Source organism: Corylus avellana, chromosome ca4 (genome assembly GCF_901000735.1).
Source record: "Corylus avellana chromosome ca4, CavTom2PMs-1.0".
NCBI lineage: Eukaryota > Viridiplantae > Streptophyta > Magnoliopsida > Fagales > Betulaceae > Corylus > Corylus avellana.
Window position 1 is genome coordinate 5,138,805 of NC_081544.1, and position 27,958 is coordinate 5,166,762.

At 35.8% G+C, this 27,958-nt stretch overlaps 5 protein-coding genes across 9 annotated transcripts; all 5 read right to left on the reverse strand.

The window, feature by feature from the left end:
• Positions 1-4,815: 4,815 nt before the first annotated feature.
• LOC132179753 (uncharacterized) lies at positions 4,816-7,938 on the reverse strand. 4 transcript variants are annotated; one of them, XM_059592520.1, is made up of 4 exons: positions 7,767-7,938; positions 7,280-7,379; positions 5,193-5,218; positions 4,816-5,086 (listed from the first exon to the last, which is right to left on the reverse strand). In XM_059592520.1, exons 1-4 carry the CDS (start codon positions 7,887-7,889, stop codon positions 5,003-5,005), a joined length of 333 nt encoding a protein of 110 aa, XP_059448503.1. In that variant the 5' UTR covers positions 7,890-7,938; the 3' UTR covers positions 4,816-5,002. The 4 variants fall into 4 exon arrangements, with proteins under 4 accessions (XP_059448503.1, XP_059448504.1, XP_059448505.1 ...); XM_059592521.1 differs by having other exon boundaries at positions 4,817-5,069; XM_059592522.1 differs by having other exon boundaries at positions 4,819-5,086; positions 5,193-5,228.
• Positions 7,939-10,133: 2,195 nt separating this feature from the next.
• LOC132179545 (B3 domain-containing protein At1g05920-like) lies at positions 10,134-11,468 on the reverse strand. 2 transcript variants are annotated; one of them, XM_059592284.1, is made up of 3 exons: positions 11,241-11,468; positions 10,868-11,142; positions 10,134-10,729 (listed from the first exon to the last, which is right to left on the reverse strand). In XM_059592284.1, exons 2-3 carry the CDS (start codon positions 11,122-11,124, stop codon positions 10,249-10,251), a joined length of 738 nt encoding a protein of 245 aa, XP_059448267.1. In that variant the 5' UTR covers positions 11,125-11,142; positions 11,241-11,468; the 3' UTR covers positions 10,134-10,248. The 2 variants fall into 2 exon arrangements, with proteins under 2 accessions (XP_059448267.1, XP_059448268.1); XM_059592285.1 differs by having other exon boundaries at positions 11,237-11,468.
• Positions 11,469-16,106: 4,638 nt separating this feature from the next.
• Positions 16,107-17,733, reverse strand: LOC132179654 (dehydration-responsive element-binding protein 2A-like). Its single transcript, XM_059592409.1, has 2 exons — positions 17,618-17,733; positions 16,107-17,180 (listed from the first exon to the last, which is right to left on the reverse strand). Exons 1-2 carry the CDS (start codon positions 17,641-17,643, stop codon positions 16,490-16,492), a joined length of 717 nt encoding a protein of 238 aa, XP_059448392.1. The 5' UTR covers positions 17,644-17,733; the 3' UTR covers positions 16,107-16,489.
• A 2,883-nt stretch (positions 17,734-20,616) lies between these two features.
• Positions 20,617-21,590, reverse strand: LOC132177905 (aspartic proteinase CDR1-like). The gene is made up of 3 exons (XM_059590383.1): positions 21,517-21,590; positions 21,211-21,345; positions 20,617-20,998 (listed from the first exon to the last, which is right to left on the reverse strand). The coding sequence occupies exons 1-3, from the start codon at positions 21,588-21,590 to the stop codon at positions 20,617-20,619; spliced, it is 591 nt and encodes a 196-aa protein (XP_059446366.1).
• Positions 21,591-25,725: 4,135 nt separating this feature from the next.
• On the reverse strand, positions 25,726-27,063 carry LOC132179912 (putative B3 domain-containing protein At5g35780). The gene is made up of 3 exons (XM_059592716.1): positions 26,919-27,063; positions 26,567-26,823; positions 25,726-26,457 (listed from the first exon to the last, which is right to left on the reverse strand). The coding sequence occupies exons 2-3, from the start codon at positions 26,812-26,814 to the stop codon at positions 25,836-25,838; spliced, it is 870 nt and encodes a 289-aa protein (XP_059448699.1). The 5' UTR covers positions 26,815-26,823; positions 26,919-27,063; the 3' UTR covers positions 25,726-25,835.
• Between the last annotated feature and the right edge of the window lie 895 nt (positions 27,064-27,958).

Sequence of the window (27,958 nt, forward strand, 5' to 3'; positions counted from 1 at the left end):
GTTATTAACCCTATTATTAAAGTGGGTTTAAAGTTGCACACGTGATTCGCACGATCAATTTTTTTACTTAAAATACCTAAATTATTCTTCAATCACCTTCACATTTTTTTTACTTAAGGAAAATTTGATCATTTCAAGTTAAAATTTTTCATGTGCCCATCTCATGCTGACTTTCCATTCATTTTAATGCTACAATCTAAAGGAGGGCGTAAATAGCAACAAATGGTAGTTTTAAATTGGTCCATTGTCGAAAATTGATGTTTGGAGGTTTTCTTTTTTTTTTTTTCTTTTTTTTGCAAATGTGATGTTAGTTTAGAGGGTCAAGTGTAATTTTTTTTTTTTTTTTTTGTTCTCCACCACTTTGGGACTTGTTGCTCATTCCTTATGTTATCTAATTTATATACACCAAGCTAGTCTCAATACTAGTACTTGAATTTATATTGGTAGTTTCAAAGTGACAAAGATGACATTATATGTTGATTGGGACTATGTTAAAATTTTGGTTATGTGTGTCTAGATCTTGGTTATGTATTGGAATCATTACTTACTAAGTTTGTGATGATTAGTTTATTTTATTTTTTTCAGGCCAGGAAGATGCTCAGTAGGCGGGTCGAATAGTAGGGTTGCATAGATGAAATGACAAATGTTAGAGAGTAGAAGTTTATTTGTATCCAACATGATTCTCCTATAAATAAGAGTATGTTATATTGTAAACTCACTCAGAGAAATAAGAGCTTAATATAGCCTTAGAGCTTATCATGTGGACGTACGTCATAGACTTAACCGCATAAATCTCTTTGTCACTATCTTATTGTTTTTGCACTAATATATATATACCATTTGTTGGCCCAGTTTATTTGGCATTTGTGGTATTTTTTAAAACCTAAGTCCATATCAGCTCACAGTTGGCCCATGCCGGCCAAAAGTTGCCGAAGTTCAAATTTAGACCATAGTAGCCAAAGTTCAAGTTCAAGAGTAGCCAATGTCAAATCTAGCGCCATCAACTCCACTCACCTCCCTCGACCGCCTCCAACTCCAATGAGTTTCCGGCCACCATCTCGACCTCCATCACTGACCAAAGAACAAACTCAAGTTTTCATAAGTTTACACCTTAAGTTTGAAGGGAAATGTTAGAGTATATCTGTAATGCCCAGTGAAAATTAATTAACTGATAATTGGCTCTATAATTCGCCTTCCAGCCTTATTCCTCTCAGAACAAGACTCAGAGATCTCATTCTCTCCAAAGAGAAACTTCAGTGGAAGACTTTTAACTAAGGGGCAGAAATAACAATAATTTACAAACCACAATCATAATAATAACGAGATTAAACTCAAAGCATCATAACATAACTGGATCTCCAAATGTATCGGTCAAAAACCAGTCATCAAAATAATAATACATGTCATGAGAATTGTTCTGAAAATACTAAGGCTTACATTTAACTAAATAAAGCATAAAGATAATCTCGAACAACTCCAAACGAACAGACCCATCGGCATCCCAAATTGACTTGAGCCATATAGGGTCCAAGTCCTCAAAAACGATCATGAGTAAATCCGTCATAACAACTAGGCGCCTCCCCGGATCCATACTCAGCTAAGCTAACTAAACCACATAATTATACATAATGGAGAGGAAATAATACAAAGGTAAGTCTAATAACTAGTAGCCCGACCGAGTTTGACCTCGGGTAGTCCACGCTACTAATGATGCACGTCCTGTAGTGGCCCGCCAATCAAACATGGCTACGCCAGTCACAAAACAACATTGGATTCAAAACCCATATAACATACCCACACTTTTGATCATAGAGTTAACATGTATAGTTAGCCCATGGCCATTATCCCACACATATCGATGTACCATATTATACGATGTAATTAGTCTTATCTGTTTTTTACATATATGCTCTTACAAATCTTACCATGTTTATTATTTTGTTTAAGCAACATATTTTTACAAACTAGGGTTTGTAATATCCAAGAAAGTTTTCAGCAATTGATAGGGCAGAGTTCTGCAAATATGGAGGAAGAATGTGAAGCATTTCTGCCTCTCTTTTTTTTTTCCTTAAACTTGTTTTCAAAGAGGGTTTTTTTACCAAAGAGACTTTTTTTGAGCTTAAACTTGTTTCCAACGAGGCTTAACAAATTAGCAAACCATTAGAAGCTCTGCATTTATCTGCAGAAAGAAAGAGAAGACAGGTAAATGCAGAGCTTCTTTTTCTTTCTGCAGATAAATGCAAAGCTTCTATTGGTTTGCCAATTTGTTAACCCAACTAAGCCAAGTCTTAGCTCATCTACTTTGAGTCTCTATAAGTTCAGTAGAATTGATTCCATCTTAACTTCTTTGCAGATAAGTGTGCTGGGCGGAAGCATGATGTTGATGACAAGAGATCCACATCTTCTTTGAAATCTGCCTTTTCCACCTTAAATTGGTCATTTGATGTGTATCATGGAAATCTCAGCTTTCTTATAAATTAGTTTGTCAGATCAGCACTAAGGCCCCGTTTGGTTCGCGGATTAGACCCTTGGATTGGACTAGCTAACACTAGGTATAGCTAATCATTTGTTTGGTAACACTCTATTCCTGGGAATAGTCTATTCCCATGGGATTACTAATTTCATACACACAGGGTTAGTTAAGCCACTCAAAAACGAGTGGCTTAGCTAATCCTGCCCTGTGGGATTAAAATTATCGTGTAAATTGTCCACAAAAACCCCAACCTTCTAGAACCCATGTCTCTCAAAGAGACTCTGCAAAACATCTCCGTCTCTCAAAGCGAGCAACGATCTTTCTTCACTGCGCAAGATATCTCTCTCCCTCTCTATTCTCTTCGATTTCTCTTCTTTGTTTTTATTTTTTATTTTTTTTATTTCTTTTATTTCTTTTGATTTTCTGTACAATGGCAATTTCTCCATCTCTCCATTTTTTGATTTATGTACGGTTTCTTTTTTTTTTCTTCGTCTCTCTTCTCTGTACCATATATGAGAGACGTCACAATTAAGATTGATTGACATTAGAATTCCCAATTGAGTTTGATTATTGATGTTTTATATATATATATATATATGTACGCTCAACTATTGTTATTTCCTATTCTTGATGTCTTGTTCGAAGAGAACTCTAACTGGTAACTTCTCCTTGAGTTTGAACACAGGTTATAAATACCTGTTTTGGGGTTTTTTAGTGTGATTCCCTTGTAGATTATTGGTGTGTGTGTTAATATTTATGTTGCTATCACTGCAATTTGTGCACGCATGTGGTTTTCTTGTGTCTTTTTGTAATTATAAATGATTGTGGTTTGGAGTTTTTGAATTGCTCCTGTTTGGTTAAGAAAATCTGGTTCATATTTCATCGGATGCTGTGAAAGATTGGGTGGAAAACTACAAATTTTGAGATTTTACCCCTTATTTGTTTTGTTTTATGGTTGCCTGAAAATTCCTCAGATAATATTGAGCCTACTGCTACCTTTTTGTAACCAATCCCTAAAAGGTAAAACTAATGTAGAATCAGACTTTACCTCTATAAGCCAAATATATAATCAACATTTGATTTTCTTTGTTTATACAAATATGCAAATGTTAATACATGGTTCACAAAGGGAAAAAAAATGGGAAATCCTTTCGGGCACAGAACACCAGAGGGCGAGGAAGTATCAGGTGAGTCCTCAATACAAGTCCAAGGGCGGCGAACGCCATTGATAATCGTAGGGAGGGAATTCACCATGTCATTATAGAAAAATTCAAGTGCTGTCTTCTACTTTTTTTTTCCTATATTGGAATTTAGTTGGTCAATAAGAAGCTATGATTATGTGATTTTTTTATATAAATAATTTTAATTTTGTAGCATAATTGTAAAAAAAAAAAAAAAAAAAAAAAAAAAAAAAAACCCCACATACATGACATAATTAATATATATATATATATATAGTAAAGTTGTTTATGTTTCAAAAAAAAAAAAAAATGAAAGTCCTTAATAATATAAATTGTATTTGTATTATAAAGGGTATTTTAGGAAATAAGATCACAATACGATTCTATTCACCAACATATTGCATTGTACCAAACGAAGGAATAGGATTAGGTAGTCTATTACAGTGTTACAACCAAACAAAGGAATATGACTAGCTAATCTATTCCCAGTGGTAGCTAATCCCAGTTGTAGCTAATCCTTTTTCAGTGGACTAGACAATCCGCGAATCAAACGAGGCCTAAAAGAACTTAGCTTGGAGTTTGAGTTATTACATCTTGTAGTTGCCAAACGAAGGGTGATCCCTTATTTTTCAGCTGCAGGGGAGACTGCTGCAACATTAAATGATCCCATCTATTGGTGCCCTCCACACTTATTAAGTTCAAACTCAAGCTGAAATTTGTAGACTTGAGAAATTGATGTAAACTAACTTAGTTCATACATGGGTTGTGCTACTCTTTCTCATGAATTGTTCCCCTAAATGACGTTAAAGTTTGTTGCGGCATTCTCTTGAATTGTAATTTTTTTGGTTGTTTGTACTTTGTACCTTTGAGGATAACGACAGAAGAACAATTTATGTACATTTTATGGTTGCATTATACAAGTTTGTTTCACATTTTATTAAGTTTGTGTCACAAACCTCTAAGACCTAATTGAAAAAAATATTTGCTTAAAGCTTTGTTCTTTCTATTGAAAGAATTTCATCCATATATAGAGTGAGATATGCTCTTGTTGAAGTAAGAACCTAATTTCTTGATGTCTGCTCATTTAGGTTTTTTTCCATTGTGTACACGGCATAAGAGAATCTGAAATTGTGCAATAATGTGGTCAGAATAGATGAAATACACCAACAACCCATAAGCTTGAAACAAGACAAATTCTATAATAAAAATGATTACAAAAAAAAAATGTAAAAATTGTCAGCTTTACAAAAAATTTCTCACTAACATCTGGCTAAACCAATCAATTACATCAACACGGCATTGAATTATCCCAACTATTACATCTTTTCACTTCTTGATCTTGCTAACATCAAATCTTTGGTATGCAGGTGGTTGTGAGGAGCTTAGGGGATGGGATACAGTTGCCTTTGAAGAACCTGCATGTTCCACTATCCTACATCAACATCATGGAAAAAAAAAAAAAATCTATATTTGAACCAAAATTAGAGCAAAATAATTGATTTGGAAATACATGGTAGGAACAGTAAATAGATAGGTACCTCTTGTAGTCGAAAGTGGCGTCCATCTATTCAACGCTTAATAAAACCATACAAAAATAATTCCACAAGTTCAGTACTTACAAAAACCATACACCATTCCAACTATTTCATACTTACAAAAACTATACACCATTCCAACTAATTGATACTACAAAAACTATACACTACCATTAGACAACTACATACTCAAAAGGTTGTATGTAGTTGTCTCTATCATCAGACAACTACACTATCATTGTCTCTGAAGGATAACCATCATGTTGACATTATTAAGAATTTAGTATAGAAAAATTCAAATCCTACTGTCCCAAAGAAATATTATTACTATCAAACACATGTTATCCCGAAAGTAATGAATAAAACAAATATATGGAAACTCCACTTTCTGTCTCTCTAGAAACATAGAGTAAGGCCCTATTATTATAAGTTCACAAACAACCCCCACCTTCTGCCTCTCACTATATAAACATTGACAATAATGGAAGTGTTACATGTGCCATTTTAGGTTTAAGATTGGACCCCACCACACACACGCTTCTCACTCGGGAAACTCCCCCAGCATCACTACTATCATCACCACCACTCTCTAATATCATTCATCATTGACCACATCCCTCATTTTTTAATATTTGATTAAAAATAAATAAATAAATAAAAGAAACCCCAAACTCAAGAAAAAGAAAGGTTGCACATCTATCATATTGTAATTGTTTGCATTTATAGCGATGCAAGTTCAATATATGTATATATTTATATATCATTCATCAACAAGATAACAAAAGCAAACACATGGGTGTGAAACAATTACCAATGTCCTCCATTTTAATAGCCCTCCATTTATGAATGGTTTGCGGGTGACTACAGGTATTCAGGGTTTACTTTATAGAAGTGGACCCAAAAGGCACTGCTTTAGAGAGATTTCATGTTTTTCCTTCATTGATATGGCAGCTATTTGTTGATTTGTCAAGATTATCCTTTCCCCATTTAAGATCCAAGAACTTCCTAAGTATTACTTTGGTCGGAAGAGTTTAATCTACATCTAATTTTTCTGTTTATTTAGAAGTTAACATAAGGAACCTTTTCTAGACATTTCCCAGGCTCCACCACTCCGTAATTAATGAGATGAGTGGAGTTCAATCATGTTTTTCTCTTTACAAGCAAGTTTTTATACATGGGAGTACATCCAATAGGAATAGGAAGCTTACACATGGACAACTTTCAGCCACACAACTCAACACAACATTACAAAGTTAACTAACAACATATTAAGTTAACAAAAGACATAGAACTTAATTAAACATTGTTAAAGAAATCTCCAATTCAATCTCTCATAAGAGTGATAAGGATAAAGATAAAGATCAAACTAGAGACATCCTCAACTCAACCTCTCATCAAAATGATAAAGATGAAGATCACAACAATTCAAGCATTAGATAATTCTTACAATCACTTATTATCGTGAACAACACTTATCTTATCTAGCTCATAGAGTTTTACTTGTTTACAATTTGTAATTGCTTCTATTTTCTTGTAAGGCAGCAACAAATTTTATTTTCAGAATTCTATAGACAAAATGCGCAAGGCTATGAACAGTAAATTCTGCAATTTTTTTTTTTGGATGAATAAGCAACTTCCTTAACAAACAAACCAAGAACACATCAACAACTAATACAAGCCTGATTAACAGACTGAAAACAGCCTACACAAAGGCCAAAAAACAACAAACAGCAGAAAACCTCTAGCCAACAGCCCAAAACAATTAAACCAAACCCTTACAGAGGGCTAAACAATAGCCTCAAATCAGAAACAAAAACCAAGAAAACAAAGGAAAAAGACCCTATCCTCAAACAAGCCACATATAAAATCTGCAGCGACACCCTTACAGAGGAAACATATTATCCTCAAAACCATAAACAAACCACAAAAAACCTGCAACATATCATCAACAAAACAGACTTTCAGACAAGTTCCATAAGGAGCAGAGTAAATTCTGCATTTCCAGCACATTAACCTCAACACACCCATTACAATTACAATTTATGAGGATTAGTGTTCAAAGTGAAAAATTTTGTGGAGTGTGAGCTTACCACAATTTGGGGTAGCAACTGATGGAGGAGTGACCGACGCCCAGAAGCCCTTGCTGGAGGCCAAGGGATCTACTCCTACTTTAGCACACATTTCATGGAACTGCAATATGAATGCCCGGGTATTATTTTGCACCACATTAACGGTATTGTACAAACTAAAACTTTAAATCCTTAAAAACAAACAAACAAACAATCCATGATTAAGCAACCGATCGATCACAACCTCCCAGGCCACTCAAATCAATGAATTTCAAATTGCAGAAACTTTAAAAACCTACACAAATATTTTGATTTTCGATAAAGTCACTGAACAAGCCCTTTCGTTTCCTTCAATTTCTCAGCAACCAAACAAGAAATGCACTAAAGACCGGTCACCACGAGACATCAATTTGTAATAACCCAACCCAAGCATCTCTACAAAACCTCACATCTTCAAGAACCCATACAGAAAATCACAACAAGGAAAGAGAGAGTGAGAGAGAATTACCTCAGACCACATCCTTTGTTTCGTAATCCATTCCTTTCTTGCAAAGACGTACAGAAACTCGTGTGAGAGAGAAGAGAGACAAGAGAGAAAGAGAGAAAGGCGTGAGAGAGGGAGAGCTCTCATACAAGTTTTGGGGCGCACGGTGCCGGTGGGGGAGAATGGGTTTGGGGAAAATTTTGGGGGGAAATGAACTGTGTGGTAGGAGGGAATGGTTTTGGGGAAAACACGCACGTCCTTTTCAATTTTTTTTTTTTTTTTTTAAGTTGGGCGAACGTGGCATGGGTGAAGATAAACACATGCACGCTGACCAATTTTTTTAAAAATATAAAATAAAATTAGCCCGATGTTCTTAACACGCCGGTGTGCTGCGAATCACAACCCACGTGACATATGTTATGTTACTGGCGTGCATATGTTATGTTACTGGCGTGCATACTGTTTACGCATGTGTGTGGACCCCATATGGGGAACAAGAACGTGGAAGAAAGAGTAAAAAACAAAAGGAAATGAAAGAAAGACCGACTAGCGTCAGAACTGAGATAGAAAGAAAGAAAGAGAGAGAGAGAGAGAGTCTTTGGTGACGTGTCAGTGTGTCTTGGATAGGTAAAAATAATTTTTTTCCGCCACTGGGGCCGTAGTCAAAGTAATTATACGGTTCTTTACATTTCCTTTGTTGCATGAGTCCTGCTATCAGGCTGCCAAGAGTCAGACAAGTGTCTATCAAAGTCTGATGTGACTTTATTAAAAAAAAAAAAAAAAATTATAGAAAAATCTCTCTCTTCCTAGTCCTCCTAGATTTTGTTTTTTTAATTTTTTGTTAAATTTTAATGAGTTAATATTTAGTTTCTAATGTCTCAAAATTTATTTTTGGATTTAAAACTAAAATCTAAGAGTGGAAGGTTAACCCTTTAGGGATTGTATCACCCAAAAGGGATTCGATCATCCTAAATTTGGTGCTAATGCCTTAAATTTGGTGCTAATATCTTAAATTTAATATTAATACTTCAATTTTTTTTTTTTTTTTTAATATCTCTTCTTTTAAAAAAAAAAAAAAAAAAGACCAGACTTTGGCAGACACTAGGATGACCCCAGGCTGCCGAAAATATCAACCCTTGTTGCATTGCAGCTTCCCCAAAATCCATAAGGAATGAGGGGATAGGAACATTGCTTGGAATTTACCCAATTTTTTTTTTTTTTTTTAATAATAATGCTTGGAATATGTAAATATATATACCCTCCAATGGAAAATGCTAAAAGTGATCTTTTGTATAATATTACCATCTTATACGGAAGCAACATATATGTGAATGTGAGGAGTGCATGTTCACAATTAATGGCTTGAGTTTAAGCTTAGGTGCTTAACTGAAAGGCTACATAGTACATACTCTTGTCGCTCAGCAATGGTGCAGTGGAGGCCATAATCTACAATTGGCGAAAGCTAAACATTTTTTTTTTTTTAATATATAATGGTACTGGCTTACAAGGCATTTACATTAGGTTTTGCTGAAATAGCATTAATATTAGTGGCCGATGTGGATACTGTCGTGTTAAATGAGACACGCATTGCATATGGCAAAAGGTTAACTTTAAAAGTAAAGTGACAAAATGACATATTTGAAATATGGGAAAAATCCATAGACCTTATTCTTAAAATTAGAAGAAGAAGCACTCAATGGCTCTGGTTTTGGACTCAAAATGACTCGCACTCCAAAAAATCATTGATAAATGTATTATGATTACTCCCATTGGGGAACGGTGGGGGACGAGTAATGCTAGAAGTTACTCTTGTGTTCATCTTGTATTGTTCTAAGAATGATGTGTCTTATAAATTCACCATTGGGTTTATAATTGATTATTATTGACTTTTGATCAAATAATGATTTTAAAACCCACCTCATTTATAGAGTGGCTTTTAAAAGCCACCTCATTTACTCTTGTGTCCATCTTGTATTGTTCTAAAAATGATGTGTCTTATAAAATCACAATTGGGCTTATGATTGATTATTATTGATTTTTGATCAAATAATGATTTTAAAAGCCACCTCATTTATGGAGTGACACAAGAGGAACGCAATAATGACTTATAGAATTACTCGTGTGAGACTCATGCTAATAAAGTTACTAAAGATATGGTTCTATCATAAACTAAAACACACTTGATTTACCATGTTCCCTTTTTCTCACATTGATTAAAATCACAATTTCAATGAAGTCACTGAAAATATAGACGAACCATTGGTATGGGACACCAAGTTCAGGACATTAAAGAATCCATACAAGAAAGGGCAGAAACAGAAGTATCAGGATAATAAGAAGCAGAATGCAAGAGATATCAATGAGACAAGCTCAGAAATTCTTAAACACAGATATTAAACAAAACAAAACAATTAATTATACAGAAAACAAGTTAAGTTTCTGTGATTATACATTTACAACAAGCCCAAATGAATAATAGAACTGATGAGAAACAAGAAACACAGAACTAATTAGGTAGTTTAATGAGGGCCAAGTGAAGCTTTTGGTTGACTCTGAAGGACCAAAGTTGTACATTATTGCCTGGCTTGAGCTCGTTTCTCTTTGCAACATCCATCCAAGGCTTGCTCAACATGATGCAGCTGCCGCTACCTAATTTCCACTTCTTCAAGAAGATGCTCGATACCTGAAGGCCTGGCTCTATCAATGGCACTTCCATGCCTTTGAAATGTATCCCATTTGCTTCTTTCTTCTCAAGACTCACTTTTTCCTCACTGCTTAGAAAGTCATACCTCATTTGGCCCGTTGGAATCGAAAGCCGGTCCTGAGAACGTTTCATATCAGTGTCGGTCAATACTTTTTGAATCACAAGCTTGATGTTCGAAGCCTGCCCCATGATTTTGTCCATGAACTCGGTTGGCATGTAGGGTGGTCGGTCGGGAACCGCCAGCTTGATCTCTGTCGGGTTCTTTCTCTGCCTCTTGGGTTTCCTGGTGTAAGCACACAAGATAACGTGAGTCCCAATCCTACTACAATTACAGTACTCCAAGCTATCTTTGTAGTTTAATCTCTTACTGCAGTGGACTTCTCTACCGATTATACACGTGTCCCATATTGAATTCTATTACCTGAACTTTCTTCCAGAGTTGTTGGCTGCCAACTCCAATGGCTTCCTCTTCTTCTTCTTCTCTAAAGGCTTCTCCAGGTACTGCTTTCTCTTTTTCATGTGAAATTGAAGAAAGTCCATCAAGATCCTCTTGGTTAGAAGCCGTTCTACCTCGTTTGGATTCCCACCCGCAGCTCTGATCACCTCCTCTTTGATTTTATTGAAGTCCCCAAATATGGCAGGAGAGTCACCCCTCAGATCCTCAAGAGTGGTGGCCATGTCTTCTTCCTCTTCTACCTGAAACAAGAAAAAGGAAAGATTTTGAATTCCAAAAACGTTTTAGAGAAGACCACAAAGGAAAGGGATGACTGGGAATGAGAAGAAACATGACCCACAATTCAAGACAGATCAAGAGACACAGAGCACAAGGTTTCCAGACAAAAAACAGAACAGAAGAAAGGAGAGATGAAAGTGAGTATTGGGTTTGTTCCTCTGGTACTTATTTATAGGATGATTGAGTTGGGTCGTGGCATATGAAGATAAAGGTGGGATTTTTCATTGAGGGAATGCTTTTTCTCTTGTTTTTATTAGAGGCTTGGGAAAGGCAGGAGAGGATGCTGATGGGAGTTCTGTAAAGACAAGGAAAGCCATTGGTCAAACCCAGCCAATGATGGGAAAGGTGGGGGTAATTACAGAGAGCGAAAGGTGGGAAATATGGATAGAATCCATGTAAATTCACGTCGGGATTGTGTTACAGGAATAAAGTGGGTTTTGACCATTTTTAGAGTAAAAAAATTCAAAGAAATACCAAACATGCCAACCTTTTGGTAAACACAATTTTTTAGATACTCAAAAGTACTTTTCAAGCTCTCTAGCGCAATCTCAAACAGACTCTTTATGTTGTAAAATATTTTTGACTCAAAAATTGTCTTTTAGTTTTTAAAGAACGAGCGTTCTTAAGAGTGAAGAATAAATCTTTCGCAATAAAAGTCTTTTTAACCTTAACGTGCTGTTTTTTTAATAAGTAGCATTTTTCAAACCATTCAATACAAGAAACCATACGAACTTACGTAATTTTAAATTTACAATTTCTTTGAAATTGTTGGATATCTTGTAGGAGATCAAACTACAGCAAGGCATTGTAGAATTTACAAGCAGTTCACATTCACCATCTAATTAGTCCCACAAGACTTTCACTTTGGCGCACTTTAATTTCCCCCATATATCCCCCACCTTTCCCACCCTTCTTGAGGGTTTAACCAATGGCTTTTCTTGCCTTTACAAAACTGCCTACACCAATCTCTTTACCATCAGAATCCTCTCCTGCCATCATTCCCACGCCTCTCATGAAAACAAGAAAAAGCACTCCCTCAATTCTAGTATGGGTGAAAAATCCCACCTCTACCTTCATATGCCTGAACACAAATCAGGATCTCCTACAATGTTAAAAAAAAAATTCCAAATTCTAAAATTTCATTAACAACATTTAAAAAAAAAACAAAAAACTGTAAAGTAAAGAAACATCATAGTAGAAAGAAAATACAGAGATCATTATCCTCACTATTAAAAAAGGATGAAAATAATTTCTACTTTAATGTAAAAAAAGAATTCCTAAACAAGTGGAGAAGAGTTTTGCATGACATGAAGGAAATCATTCTGGTAAGAGAAATCAAAAACTACCGAGCTGTACACATTCCAGCATGCCTAATATATATTGTTTTACTTCCCACAAACTGATTAAATACAATAAACATGACATACAACAATGACCACATCTTCTTCACAAGGCTCCTAATGATTAGTCAGACCTATCAAAAATTGGAACCAGTACCCTCGAATATATTCAAAGTTTTTAGCAGAAAACCTTCCATTATGTAGTCCTCAAGGTAATAAACCTAATATCTAACCAAGGAGTGAACATAAACAAAACTTTTAGGATATAATACAGAAAGTCTCCACTTGAAAAACTCAGCAGCTGTAAATAGTTCAGAGATTTGCAGCACGGCTTAGACTCTTTTGTGAAATATCAATGCCAACAAATTTTTCTAGAGAAGTCGGATGATTCAATAAAGCATCCAATAAACTTCCAGAACCACATCCAAAAAGTCAACCTGAAAAGAAAACAGAGATCAACTCAATTTAAGATATCAACACTGAAAAATATTAGTGGAAAATGCTTGTATACCAAAGTAGCAGCATGAGATTGTCTGATGTGTTGCACTGCATATTCAGACAGTCATGAATCTTTTTCTAACAATAACAAAGACTGTTCTTACTGACTCTTTATAGTAAAACGGGAAGTACTCACCATATTCTCCAATAAGAAGGACCCATTGGATGGGCAGACACCAGAATCAGGACCTTCAACGTTTAAAGAGAACCCCTTGTCCTGGCATAGTATTTAGCATACTCATACTATTTGGTTCCAGAAATTTTATGCCTTGAGTCTCACTGTGGTAAACATTATGAATTGATCGATACAAAGCAAACTCCTTCAAAAAAATTTCATGACAAATCCAAATGTTGAGGATATTGGCAGTGCTGTTTAGCTTCTCTAAAGGCATATCTATGTCCCAGAAATATGCATATTAACCACGAAAGAAGTTTCAAAGTATTCTGGATGGAATCATTTTGCTTCTTAAAATATTTTTTAGGGAAACATTCTATAATCAAAACTTGACACTTGGAAAATATTTTTACTTCACATTGATAGGTGACAGCTGATTCGCAAGCACCCGTAGCAATAATAGCACCTCCATTTGCAAGTTCTATCTCCTCTTCAGTTGAATCTATACCTTGCAACTTCTTGTGTGACTTTGGTGATTCAGACAGTTTTTTTAAAGGAGTACTTACAACAAAGAATTTTCACTTTCGTAATTTTCATTCTTTTATCATGAACCAAAAGTGGAGCAATGAAATGATTAATAGAATCATCATAATGCTAAATCCTAGACCCTACAAAACCCAAAGGAAAGATTAGCAAAATGGTAACTCCAAAAAAGAAGAGCTAATTATAAAGAGGTAAGATATGACACAAGGTAGCATTGGACACACAAGTATCGTTATAGAGAAGACTGTAAGAAAGGACATTGTGAAATAAACTCAATAAAATACATGAAGTTAGAAGAGACCTGTAATATGATTGCACAGATATGTCTTCATAGAAAAGGTCTTTGGACTTCCACGTACGTGTATCCAATTGATGCCAAAATTGCATCACCATGTATACCTTGACCACAGAAATAACTTGCCCTTGCATTTAAGGATCCTTCAAAATGAAGAGCTTCTTTTACATTAAGAGAATCTGATGACATATCCAAAAGATATGACTGGTGGGCAGCAGAGTACACTCTTGCCTCAGAAGAAGCTTTACCAACAGTCCTGTCAAAATGAAAACTCAGACGTGGAATCCACTTCATAAAATGAAAACTTTCATCCTCCTAGGCCCTGCCATTACATATCTTCCACCTACCTGGAGGCTAGAACACTAGTAGCATCTGTAAAACCAAGTTTTTTGGCAATAATATCCATGTATTAGCCAGTTGAAGAAACATCTACACTCCATAATCTCAGGAGGGTATGGATCTTGCCTCCGAATCCAAAGCTGCTCTTCAGAAAAAGCAACAAGGCCAGATGATCTTGTAGCAGCCCTCATAATCAATGGTATAGCCAAGAATGGATTTGACTCCACCTTTGGATTAATGGATTTACAGAGGTTGCTTAGCTTTGAATCAAAAATAGCCATGACAGGAACAGGAACCAAACCATAAAGATCACCTTCTCTCTGCAGAGCTGCTCTAAAGTGACCACTTAGGGGATGAAGCTTTGAGAGGAACTTAATCGACGACACAAAAGCAATATAGAAAACATCAAAGTCAAATTTATATGCCCTAGACACCTAGAATGAGAGTACCATAAAATGAAAGTTTTTGAATTCCTTCAAATTCGAAGGCAACAAATGGTTTTATTATAACATAAACCAAGGTTTAGAAAACAAAAAGATACTGTAGAAATCACCCTGTCTCCGCATAGCTGCTCTAAGGTGACACCTCACAAGATCAAGTTAAAGGAACTATACCAATGGCAAAATATAAAATCATAAAGATACAGAAAATTATATTTACATACATAAACACACACTCAAATATAGCAAATACTTGCGTACATTCGCACGCATTTATGTATGTTTTTTTGATAAATAATTAATTCATTCAAAAGCACAAAGGACACGCATTTATGCATGTATAAGATAAAAATAGTAGAAAGTGACAAATTGAATAAATAACTGGGCTAATAATATAAGTATCAAACAAAACCACAATGAAACAAGTTCTGATGCTACGACTTTTACTAATAAAAGAATGTGCTTATCAGATTTGAAAACAATTAGCATAAGAATGTGTTGTACTAGTTACTTAGTTGTCAACTATTCTTTTGCAATTGAAAGTTCCAGAGCTCATTGGAAGAAAATCAGAAGATAAATGCCAACAGATGATCTAAAAATATGCATGGACAATTCCTTTCGCATCAGTTGCTGAGGTAACAAAGCTAAGGATCCACAAAATAGTTTCATGTGAATTAACCAGGCACAAGAATTAGTTAAGTGTATTATGTAAATAAACTTTGCTGGGTGGATTTTGGGTGGTGCATAGAATTAACAAGTTGACGTACTTACATATATGAAAAGATTAGATTGAAGTAAGTCTCCATTTAGAAATAACGTAAATGCCCCATTCTCTAATTATTTCAATAAGGAATCTCAAGCATGTAAGAATCAGACAAAAGCAAAATACAGTAGTGAGGGGTTCAAACTGCTAGAAAAAGAAGGCAATGGAGCCTTACTTCAATCTAATGTTTTAGCAATTAGTTTGTGGTTTTCAAAGTGCATTCTGTTTTGGCACACTAGGTTCAGAACAGTGAAACTATTCCAGGCAAGTATACAAAATTAATTTAGATAGAAACAAAGTTAAGATGCTCTGAATTATATAAACTCCAAGCATAAATGAAGGGTACATATCCATATATGGTAGAAAATAGAGCTTTAAACAAGAGATAGCAATTAAATAGAGAACCATTAATATAACTATGTATTTCATTGAACAAACAGATATACTCAAAACTTTTTTCCTTTTTTCTTATTACAGATCATTAAACTTCAAACCAAAAACATTAACAATGTAGGAAGAGAAGAGAGTTGAACAAAGTGTCTAGTATGCAAGACAAGCAATAAGAAAAATACACCACTAAAACTTCGTTTATTATCCTGACCCATAAAGGTCGTTCATTTACAACATGTAAATTTATATACCCCCAAATCCCCAATCTAAAACCTATAAAGAATCACTTACAGAGGAAAAAAAAAAAAAGCAGTTAAATTCCCCAATCTAAAACCTATAAAGAATCACTTACAGAGAAAAAAGGCAGTTAAATTCCCCAATCTAAAACCTTTAGAGAATCACGTACAAAAAAATTACAAAAATTTAAAGAATCAACTATAAAAATCAGCATGTCAAACAAAATTGACATGATTCAGACCTATCATCCTTCTTATACTACTCCATTAATTAACTCTGGAAGGTGCCTACCCATATGATTGAGACCCCTAGCAACTTGTCATATGGAGTTCGCAGCTGTCTGTAAGATCTTATGGCATTCCGCATTGGTCATCACCAAGAAATCCCAAATGACCAGCATCAAAATCGAAGTTAAATAGCGATTCGATGTTGCTAAAGAAATCATCGCCGGAAAGATCGGGAATGTCACCCAAATCAAATATTCCATCCTCATCCATGAAATGGCATGTCAGATCTTCTTGTATCGTACAGCTGGCCATGTTAGTACCTTTCCCAGCCTCATTCTTGTCCTCAACAGATGCAGCATCATTGTCAGCAAATGCAATGCTTTCTACATCCTCATTCCCCAAGTTGGGGGAAACAGGTGTGCTCTCGTCAACAGCAAAGACCGCAGAGTTGTTTGATGCAGTCGTTGAATTGAACCCTTCTGGAAAGTTGAAGCGAGCACGAGAACCGAACATAGTCTTTGCGGCATCATCATAAGCAAGAGCAGCTTCATAAGCAGTTGCGAAAGTACCAAGCCAGAGCCTGTTTCCCCCATTTGGACGCCGAATTTCTGCAACCCATTTACCCCACGTCCTCTGTCTCACTCCTCTGTATTTACATTTTGAATTCTCAGGCCCTCCCTTGCCTTTCATGCATCCTTTCTTAGACCCAATCCCTTGAATTTTCAGAATTGGTTTAGACTCAAGCTGAATCTGATTCTCTTTCCACTTGGCAAGAGTCTCATCCACGGACATTCTACTCCGTGACTTTCTCTTCCTGGAAAAGCAAAAGAACACATTTAACTCACAAGTAGCCATCTTTGAAAACCCTAACCAACAACACGGAGATAAACAAGACAAAAATAGAATTTCCCGGAACCCCTGAAAAACAACACCAAAATATCACTAACAGACTCACCACTCCTCCGCAAAACCCTAGAAAAACATTGCAAAAATAGCACTCAGTCTCACAGACTCACCACTCCTCCGCAAACCCCCATAAAAACATCAAAAAAATAACACTCACAGACTCGCCATTCCTCCACAAAACCCCCAAACTCACCACTCCAAAAAAACACAAAAATATCACTCACCGACTCACCACTCCTCTGCAAAATCCCAGAAAAACAACACAAAAACAACACTAGCAGACCCACCACTCCTCCTCAAAACCCCAAAAAACCCAACCCACAAGAAAGGGAAAAGAAAATGTACCTCGTAGTAGTGGTCTTCGAAGACATGACAGCGAAAGAAAAGTTCGGTTGGTGAGAAGAAACCAGACCCACAACACAAAGCGAAAGACACAGACAGAGCACAATATCTTCAGAACATAAGAGAACATGGCAAAAAAGAGATGAAAGTGAGGACTGCGTTTCTTCCGTCTCATTACTTACGTTCACAAACAAAATTTGAAATTATAATTACTATTTTACCCCCATCAATGGTACAAACCCATTTTGAAATTATAATTACTATTTTACCCCATCAATGGTCTGATAGGCGCGTTATACCGCCAACGGTCATAAACCCATTTCGAAATCATAATGACTACCCCATCTATGGTGCAGCTGGCGCTCACCGTGTTTGGCAGAATGGTGCAGCGGGTGCTCACCGTGTTTGTCGGAATGGTGCAGCGGGTGCTCACCGTGTTTTGCGCTAACGGTCGAAATAAGGGCACATGCGCGGGTTTTCATTGGCTTTGCCACCAACGGTCCCGGTCAGAGTATACACTCCCAAATTGTCACAAACTCAATTTGAAATGACTATTTTGCCCTCCATTTTGTTAAATATTATCTTCCAAGGTTGTCTTGTGGCTGTGAATTGCATTTTCATTATTTTGAGAATTGGTATTTGTTTGTCAGGGAATTGGGATCAGCTGCACCGCCTTAGATCAGACCCTCATCCCATTGTCTGGAACTAAAAGGAAATGCCCTCAAACAGTTTGTGAAAGGTTATCACTGAAGAAAGGTTCCTCGAAACCCTTGCAGATGAGTTCTATTGTTCTCTTTATAACATGTACATCTTCAATCATTAACTTTTACCAAGAAAAGTACTAATTTGACTTGTGTGCTGGTTGACCTTTATTTGATTGTCATGCATGACCGGCATATGAAGGTCGTTATGTGATAGTTTAAAACCTTACGTGCATGTTATGTGATTGAAAATGGTGGATCATCAGATTATAAATGTTCAGAAATTATTTTATTTTTAGTACTTTCATACTAATTAAGGTGTGGCCGATGCACGGTGTCCCGCAAATCTAGACGGGATAAAGCCCCGGATACCTTAGTTATCAAAAAAACAAAAAAAAAAGTGTGGCTAATTGCACTTCACTTTGGCCACTGCATTGTGTTGGATGGACTGGCCATACTAATAATAATTCAAGCCTTAACTGTTTGCTTGAATCCTTCAACTACTTCAAAGTGCAGATCTCAGGAGCTCAAAAGAAGCTTTTTGTTAAAACCTTTAATTTTGATTTAGAACAAGAGTCAGAGGTATGGGAAAACTGAAGCTGGAAAGCAAACATGGGGAATAAAAAAGTTGGCTGAATGACTGGTTATAAATTTTGTATTATTGTGATGAGATACTATTTTGAGTGGAGATATTTTGGTTCTCCTTTAATTTTTTTTATTAATGGATAAAAACATTCTGCCCTTTTTTGGTGAGGGTCCAACCTATAATTGCTAGAGATATAGATCCTTAAGTTTCATCAGTAGATTTCCCATCAAATCAAGTGGTCTTAGGAAGTAAAATCTAGATTATAAGTTCTCTTACTTTCTTTTGATGCTATATATCATTATTGTCATTACATTTTGTTTTATACAGGACATATTTGGGCCACGAATCTAAATGCATAGATTAAGCAAATATCAACCGAGTTGGACCAAAACCTTGTTACAGAACCATGAATTCTATATGTTCCATGGTACTCCAAGCAAAAAGGTGCTTTATTAGTTTCTAGTTTATATGTACTGTTGCTTTCTACTGAATTATTACCTATTGGAGAAATAGAAAAGAAAAGGCTTAGTAGATTTCTAAATTTCAGCAGACTGGAGATTCCTGAAAAGTTGATCTTAACATTCATATCATGTCATGCTGGAGACAATTGAGGTATTGCTAGACACTGGTTGCCTTTAATATGATTCCAAATGATCACTGTGTGATAGTGTTAGCAAAAAATATAACCATGATTTTGCTTTTTGGTCCCTATTTTCTCTTGAGCCTAAATCAAATTCTTCACTTTGGTGGTCTGGCTTCCTTCTAAACGAATTTGTCACCTAGATACTCTAAATTCATGAAAACTTTCTTAGAAAAAGCTGCTACTAGATACTTTTTCTGTCCTAAGATGGGAAGCTTGGGGCATGCCCTTTCTCCTATCTTTTTATCCTCACTATCTTCAAGTTATTGTTCATTAACAACTGTTGCCATGTGATTGACATTGTAGAGTTAGGAACAAAGGATATAACTAAATTTGTTCTGTTATTACCTCAACCAATATATTAATGCAGAATGCAATGGATATGATCACTGAGACAACCTCAAAAATTAAACTGAACAACAAAATTAATTATACAGAAAACGAGTTAAGTTGTAGTGATTATACATTTACAACAAGCCCAAATGAAAAGACCTGACAAGAAACAAAAAGCACAGAACTAATTACCTAGCTTAATGACGGCGAAGCAGAGCTTTTGTTTGATTTTGAAGGACCAAAGTTGTACATTATTTCCTGGCTTGAGCCCATTTCTCTTTGCAGCATCCATCCAAGGGTTGCTCAACACATAGCTGCTGCTGTTACCGAATTTCCACTTCTTCAAGAAGATGCTTGATTCCTGAAGGCCTGGCTCTATCAATGGCACTTTCTTACTAATGTACATATATCCCTGAATTGACCAGTATTAGTGTCAGAAACAGACACTCCAAAGCAAGAAGTCCCATCTTCATGGGGAATGAAGGTGTGTATATGGGTTAACACCACATCTGCACCGACAAAATGGACAGTCAATATTGGTCCCTCGAAATTGTTTTCACTAAATTTATAGCAAAGGTATTGGTCATCCACAATGGGATTCAATGGAATCTGCTTCTTTACTTAGGCCACCAAGCGGTCATATAAATCTTGTGGGAAAAGCATGAGCGGAGTTCCTGAATCAAGAATCATTTTTCCTGTGGAAACGGAAGAAGAGTGAAAGGGCAAATATTTATTTCCAACACTAATTCCATTCGACATAATAGAAAGATTCCTCTGATATGGTGGATATTAAAGGTTTTGAAACCACGCCAACACCCGAAACTTTACATTCATTCCCAAAACTCATCTTGCTTGAAAGGTTAGGATCACTGCCAAGTGTGGTGAAGCAATGGGAGAAGCTCCTACTGCCAAAGACGGAAGCTATTTGAGTAACAAAGGGTGAACCCCCTAGCCCTAAACCAATGATTCCTATGACCCCGTGGTCATTGAAACCCTTGAACTCCCCACTGCTGTTATGACTACACCCAAAACTAATGTCAAAGGAAACTTTTTCTCCTGAGGTGGAAGTCATGGTTTCACTTTCTTTGGCATAAACACCTTCGGTGAAGGAACCATCTACATACCTGTAATCATACATGCACTGATTTTCAGGAGAACATTGATCACATGATGTTTCGGATTGACAAGAAATGTCACTGATATAGGGTTGACCATCAGTGATATAGGGTTCATATCAGTGATGGTCAATTCTTACTAATGTACATATATGGGATACTGGTGAATTGACCATCACTGATATAGGGTTCATATCAGTGATTAAGCTTGATATTCGAACCTTGCAACCCTGTGATTTTGTCCTTGAACTCGGTTGGCATTTGGGTCGGAACCGCTTGCTTGATCTGTGTCAGGTTCTTTCTCTGCTTCTTGGGTTTCCTGGTAAGCACACAAGATAACTTGAGTCCCAATCCCACTACAATTACAGTACTTGAAACTATCTTTGTAGTAATACAGTAAGAGATCAAAGTGAGTATGTAGTTGATGTTTATAAAACCTGTAACAATGATATATATGAATGGAGGGGTCTCTACCGATTGAGTGAGAGACTATACACATGAGTCCCATATATGTTGAATTCTAGTACCTGGACTTTCTTGACTCCAATGGCTTATCCTCCAGGTACTGCTTTCTCTTCTTGTAGAATTCATCCAAGCCCATCAAGATCCTCGTAGTTAGCAGCCGGTCTACCTAGTTTTGATCCTCACCCACAGGTCTGATCACCTTCTCTTTGATTTTATTGAAGTCCTCACATATCTCAAGAGAGTCCCTCCTCAGATTCTCAAGAGTGATGATGATCATGTCCTGAAACAAGAAAAAGGAAAGATTTTGAATTTCAAAAGCATTTTAGAGAACACCACACTGGAAAGGAATGATTGGGGAGTGAGTGTGAGAAGAAACAAGACCCACTTCAATGTCTTCAGAACAGAGGAAAAGACGAGTAGAAAGAAAAGATGAAAGTATAGGTTGAATGGGTTGGTGTTGGTCCCTTGCCACTGCAAGACAAGGCATCACAGAGCTTTAAGAAAAGTCACTAAAAACATGGTTAGAGCACCATAATAGATTACTTACAAAGGATGAACTTTTTAGTGACCACACACAATCTGCCTGTTTATGCCACTTGACCGTACCCTCTTTGAACAACTTAGATTTTCTTCCGCTGAAAAAAGACATGACAAGTTCATTGGATTAAAAAGAAAACGGTTACATCAACTGGACTCCTTGGATTCCATTGTTTTCTTTTTTACTTTTTCTTTAAGATTTAGCCATTTGGAAAAATGGAAAAATCACATCACCAATTCAATCACTCTTAATATAAAATCATAATAATTTTATGTTAAATAGTGTGGTATAGATGTTGTAGATTGAGTAGTAAAGATGCTTCCATAGATTGGTATTTACAAAGAAAAAAGGGGAGAAAAAAAAAAAAAAAAAAAAGAAAAAAGAAAGAAAAAAGAGAAGGAAGAGAATTGGAGAACAATGGTATATAGATATGACATTTCTAGAGCAATCTATAGAGCATTTCTAGAGCAGGAATGACAGGGCACAATTTGTTTGCAAAACTCCAGCTGCTAAAATAAGCTACACTGAATGCTACATATATAGTCATAGTAATAGAATAATAGTACAAACAATGGTATACAGAACTGCAAATTGCAACATAATGCAATCAGGGTAATCTAGCAACCTAATTCTTTATATATATATATATATATATATATATATATGAAAGCAATTTAATTACGTTAAAAAGCGCAGAGGGTTACAACCTTAATACACAATAATTATGCAAGAGAAATTCCTATTTAGTAGATAAAGAAGAACAAAGGTTCAAAAAATTAGAAAAACCACAGAGAAGTAAACAATGATGAGATGCTATGCATATGAAAAGGGAGCTGCTGAAAAATCTTTTTCAGCTTTACCACTGAAGTTTCTTTATTTTCAACGTTCGGTGCATTCCAATCTCTCCAAATATTTCACATTAAACATAAAGGAGCCACCACACTTCCAAAATGTCACAACGCTCCAAACTCATCACTCTCTCACCCTTTTAGGCATAACCCAAACAATATCAAACAAACTAAAGGGCAAGATCCATAATTCTCTTGCAACTTCACAATGAATAAGAAGGTATTCAATAGATTCCACATTTTTCTTACACATACCGCTTTAATTACTCAACATTAATTTTTTTCCTAACGCTTCCGTCAACACAATGAATGGTACTCTCGAAATAGCCTTTATTCTCCATATTTTTGTCCAAGGGAACAGGGAACCTGTACCTATGGTTAACACATGATCAAACGACTTCACTTCAAACTGTTGCCTTTTGGAAGAGATTCAACAAATTCTATATGCGTCTCATTGCCTTACTCTAATAGAATACAATGTCTCAAAGAAAGAGGAAATCAACTCCATCTCCCAATCCTGTACTAGTTCTAAGAAAAATTATATTTCAGTGAATACTTCTCAGAACTACATGAGATCCGCCACCCACACTGTAATACCCCATGTAATTAACAAGCTTTTGTTCAAATGCAAAGATTCTTGCAACTTTTATTAATGAAAATTCCCTTAAAAATAAAAGTATTTTAAACCAAAAAAAAAAGTAAGTAATTTTTATCCAAGAGTATTTTTGTTCTTTTAGGTCATGAAAGGGAAACATTACAATTCCAATAATAGATTGAAGAGCGATTGCAAAAATTGAAACATCGTGAGAGCATCAATGATAATAAATATAGTTAACTTTTTTTATTTTTTTAATGAGGACGCATATAAGGTTACGATAGTAATAAAGGCATGCAACGATGTTTATTCCCAAACTCACTTTTGAAAGAGGTTCCCAAGAACTTTACTTTAATTTATCACCCAATTGTCACAAACTCAATTTAAAATAACTATTTTGCCCTCCCTTTTGCTAAATATTATCTTCCAAGGTTGTGGCTATTTTGAGAATTGGTATTTGTTTGTCAGGGAAATGGGATCAGCTGCACGGCCTTAGATCAGACCCTCATCCCCTTGTCTGGAACTAAAAGGAAGTGCCTTCAAACTGTTTGTGAAAGGTTATCACTGTAGAAAGGTTCCTCGCACCCCTTGCAGATGAGTTCTATTATTCTCTTTATAACATGTATATCTACAATCATTAACTTTTACCAAGAAAAGTAATAATTTGACTCGTCTGCTGGTTGACCTTTATTTGATTCTCATGCTTGACCTGCATATTATATTTGTTTCTTGTAGAGATTTTAACTGGAAACATATGCTTTGATCTTATGCTTAACAGCATGACAGCTCCCATAATACCTCCTTATGTGCTTCAATTTGGGGAGACATATATGCAGGTTATAAGTTTGTTGGTCTAAGTTTCATGTTCATCTTTTATAATCGTTCTGTCAATTGAAAAGCATGAATTTCAAAATAGTTTTCAACCAGAATGTTCATTCCTCATTAACTACATTACTGTGAGCCTTTATACTCCTACTAGTCCTAGTATCTTTTTTGGTATTACTGTGTGCCTTTATGCTCCTCCTAGTCCAAGACCTTTTCTGTTATTATCAATCCTGTTGCCATTTTTTATTATGGAATGACAATTATAAATTTTCAATTATTCAGATGAAAGCATCTTTCTATCATTAGTTTCTATCATTACTCAAAAGAAGCTTTTTGTTAAAATCTTTAATTTTGATTTAGAACAAGAATCATGGGTATTGGAAAACCGAAGCTGGAAACCAAACATGGGGAATGAAAAAAGTTGGCTGAATGAATGATTATAAATTTGGCATTATTGGATAAGATACTATTGTTTTGAGTGGATATATTTTTGGTTCTCCTTTAATTTATTTTAGTGGATAAAAACATTTTGCCGTTTTTTGGTGAGGGTCCAACCTAGTTGGACCTAGTTGGACCAAAACCTTGTTACAGAACCATCTTCTATATGTTCCATGCTACACCAAACAAAAAGTCTCTATATTATTATCTAGTTATGTGTACAGTTGCTTTCAATTGAATTATTACTTATTGGATTAATAGAAAGAAAAAAAAGGGTAGTAGATTTCTAAATTTCTAAATTTCAGCATACTGGAGATCCCTGAAAAGATGATTTGAACATTCATATCTTGTCGTGATGGAGAGATATTGAGGAATTACTGGACACTAGCTGCCTCTGATATAATTCCAAATGATCACTTTGTGAGCAACAAATATAACCATGCTTTTGCTTTTTGGTCCCTGTTTTCTCTTGAGCCTAAATCAAGTTCTTCACTTTGGTGGTCTGGCTTCCTTCTAAACGAATTTGTCACCTAGGTACTTCAAATTCATGAGAACTTTGTTAGAAAAAGCTGCTACTAGATACTTTTTCTGTCCTTAGATGGGAAGCTTGGGGCATGCCTTTTCTCCTATCTTTTTATCCTCACTATCTTCAAGTTATTGTTCATTAACAACTGTTGCCATGTGATTGACATTGTAGAGTCAGGAACAAAAGATATAACTGAATTTGTTCAGTTATTACCTCAACCAATATATTAATGCAGAATGCAATGGATATGATCATTTAGCAGTAAAAATCAGTGGATTATTAGACTAGATCATACTTTCTGTCACAATTTCTATGAAGTCTCTAAAAATATGAACAAATAGTGTGTATGGGTAAGAGTTTATGTGACACCAAGTTTTGTCTAGTGGAACGATGGTTATGAAGGGATCAGAACACTAGGGAATCCATACAAGGTCGTGTAGAAACAGAAGTATCAGGAAAATATGGAGCAGATGTAAGAGATAGCAATGAGACAACCTCAAAAATTAAACAGAACAACACAATCAACGATACAGAAACCTAATTAAGTTTCAATGATTATACTTTTACAACAATCCCAAAGAAAAAAAAAAAAAAAAAAAAAAAGCACATAATTAATTATCTAGCTTAATGAGGGCCAAGTGGAGCTCTTGGTTGACTCTGAGGGACCAAAGTTGTATGGTATTGCCTGGCTTGAGTCTGTTTCTCTTTGCAACATCCATCCAAGTGTTGCTCAATACGTAGCAGTTTCTGCTACCCAATTTCCACTTCTTCAAGATGATGGTCGACAGCTGAAGGCCTGGCTCTATCAATTGCACTTTCTTGCCTTTGAAATGTATCCCATCTGCTTCTTTTTCCTGTAGACTGAGTTGTTCCTCACTCCTTAGAAAGTCATCCCTCTTTGGGTCCCTTGGAACCGAGAGCCGGTTCTGAGAAGCCTTCATATCAGTGATGGTCAATTTTTTTTGAATGACGAACTTGATGTCCGAACCCTGCAGTCCCATGATTTTTTCCTTGAACTCGGCTGGCATGCAAGGTGGTCGGTCTGGAACCTCTTGCTTGATCTTTGTTGGGTTCTTCCTCTGCTTCTTAGATTTCCTGGACTTCTCTTCTTCTTCTTCTTCTTCTTCTTCTTCTTCTTGCTTTTCTTGATTCTTGTTGATGTTTCCAGAGTTTTTGGTTGCCAACTCCAATGGCTTCTTCTCCAAAGGCTTGTTTCTCTGCCTCTTGAGTTTCCTGTATTTGTAATAGGATTGAGACTCCAATTCTAGTAGTAATACTTTTAATTAACTAGTACGTTTATTAAATCTGTAACTATGATATACATATGAATGGAGAGGTCTACCAATTGAGTGAGAGACTATGCAAATCAAACTCCAGTGACTTCTTCTCCAAAGGCAGCTTCTCCAGGTACTGCTGCTTTCTCTTTTTCTTGTAGAATTTATTCAAGCCCATCAAGATCCTCTGGGTTAGCAGCCGGTCTACCTTGTTTTGATCCTCACCCACAGCTCTGATCACCTCCTCTTTGATTTTATTGAAGCCCTCGCATATGGCAGGAGAGTCGCCCCTCAGATCCTCAAGAGTGATGGCCATGTCTTCTTCCTGAAACAAGAAAAAAGGAAAGATTTTGAATTCCAAAAGCGTTTCAGAGAAGACCACAAAGGAACAGAGTGATTGGGAGTGAGTATGATCGTTACCTGATCTGTGAGAAGAAACAAGACACACAACACAAAGCAACACACTGAGAAAGACACAGACCACAATGTCTTCAGAAAAGAATGATTGGTTATAATCTATATAAAGAAAGAAAAGGTTTCTGTTTATCTTGTTATTGACTTTCTTTTGAAGCTGATGGGTTTTTCTTCAAGTGGGTCACTGAAGTCGGTAAAAGCACCATCCAACCTGCCTTTTATGCCAATAGAAGACAAAGCCATCAGCTTCAAAAGAAAGTCAAAAAAAAAAAAAAAAACAAGATAAACAAAGATTGCAAGACAAATGCTGACAATCGTATACCATGCTGATTAATTAGATTGATGTCATCACGTACGTACACCTACTCACAATATTCTTCTGTTATCGGATTCAACTGTAATTAATTTACAAAATTACCTCTATTTATAGTTATTTGTTGATTAATTTATTTTTTTAAAAAAAAATTTGAGCTCACAGTATATATTCATGTCATATATACTTTCCACGGATGCAATCTACGATGGTCGATGGGCATTGTTGGAATTTTTGGTGAGCAGCTAAAGTCTTAAACTATATTATCTCATTATTTACTCATATTAATTAATTTTGACTTGAGAAATCATTGGAAGTAAGGGGTTGGTTTAAATTTTAATAATTTTGAGTTGAAGACAAAGCAAACATCACAATCCCTTGTCGGTACAAACAAACAAACAAACAACTTTTAGATTTTCTTCCACTAAAATTGGCAATAAAAGTTTATTAGTAATAATAATTAAACGGTCAACTTTTAGATTCCTTGAATTCCGATTGTTTTCTTCTTACTCTTTCTTTAAAATTAGGCATGAATTATATATCTATCAAATACTATCATCCACGTGTGCCTCCATCCTGTCATTGTCTGCTTTTTGGATCGATGTGTATCTACGATGGGCATTAATTGTTGGAATTTTTGGTGAGCTCTTAAACTATATTATCTCATTATTTACTCATATTAATTAATTTTGACATTGGAAATCATAGGAAGTCACGTGCTGCTTGACTTCCT

Coding starts and splice junctions, on each gene's coding strand:
- LOC132179912 (XM_059592716.1), bottom strand. CDS start 26,814: ATGGCCATCACTCTTGAGGATCTGAGGGGCGACTCTCCTGCCATATGC. Junction 26,458..26,566: donor CATAGTCTCTCACTCAATTG/GTAGACCTCTCC, acceptor TTACAAATACAG/GAAACTCAAGAGGCAGAGAA.
- LOC132177905 (XM_059590383.1), bottom strand. CDS start 21,590: ATGGGCTTGGATGAATTCTACAAGAAGAGAAAGCAGTACCTGGAGGAT. Junction 21,346..21,516: donor TTGGAGTCAAGAAAGTCCAG/GTACTAGAATTC, acceptor CTGTAATTGTAG/TGGGATTGGGACTCAAGTTA. Junction 20,999..21,210: donor CAAAATCACAGGGTTGCAAG/GTTCGAATATCA, acceptor GTATGATTACAG/GTATGTAGATGGTTCCTTCA.
- LOC132179654 (XM_059592409.1), bottom strand. CDS start 17,643: ATGTCTTCGAAGACCACTACTACGAG. Junction 17,181..17,617: donor TCGAAGACCACTACTACGAG/GTACATTTTCTT, acceptor TTGCTTTTCCAG/GAAGAGAAAGTCACGGAGTA.
- LOC132179753 (XM_059592519.1), bottom strand. CDS start 7,889: ATGAGAGCTCTCCCTCTCTCACGCCTTTCTCTCTTTCTCTCTTGTCTC. Junction 7,380..7,766: donor AACAAAGGATGTGGTCTGAG/GTAATTCTCTCT, acceptor TTCATATTGCAG/TTCCATGAAATGTGTGCTAA. Junction 5,070..5,192: donor GCCACTTTCGACTACAAGAG/GTACCTATCTAT, acceptor TGGAACATGCAG/GTTCTTCAAAGGCAACTGTA.
- LOC132179545 (XM_059592284.1), bottom strand. CDS start 11,124: ATGGCCACCACTCTTGAGGATCTGAGGGGTGACTCTCCTGCCATATTT. Junction 10,730..10,867: donor AACTCTGGAAGAAAGTTCAG/GTAATAGAATTC, acceptor TGCTTACACCAG/GAAACCCAAGAGGCAGAGAA.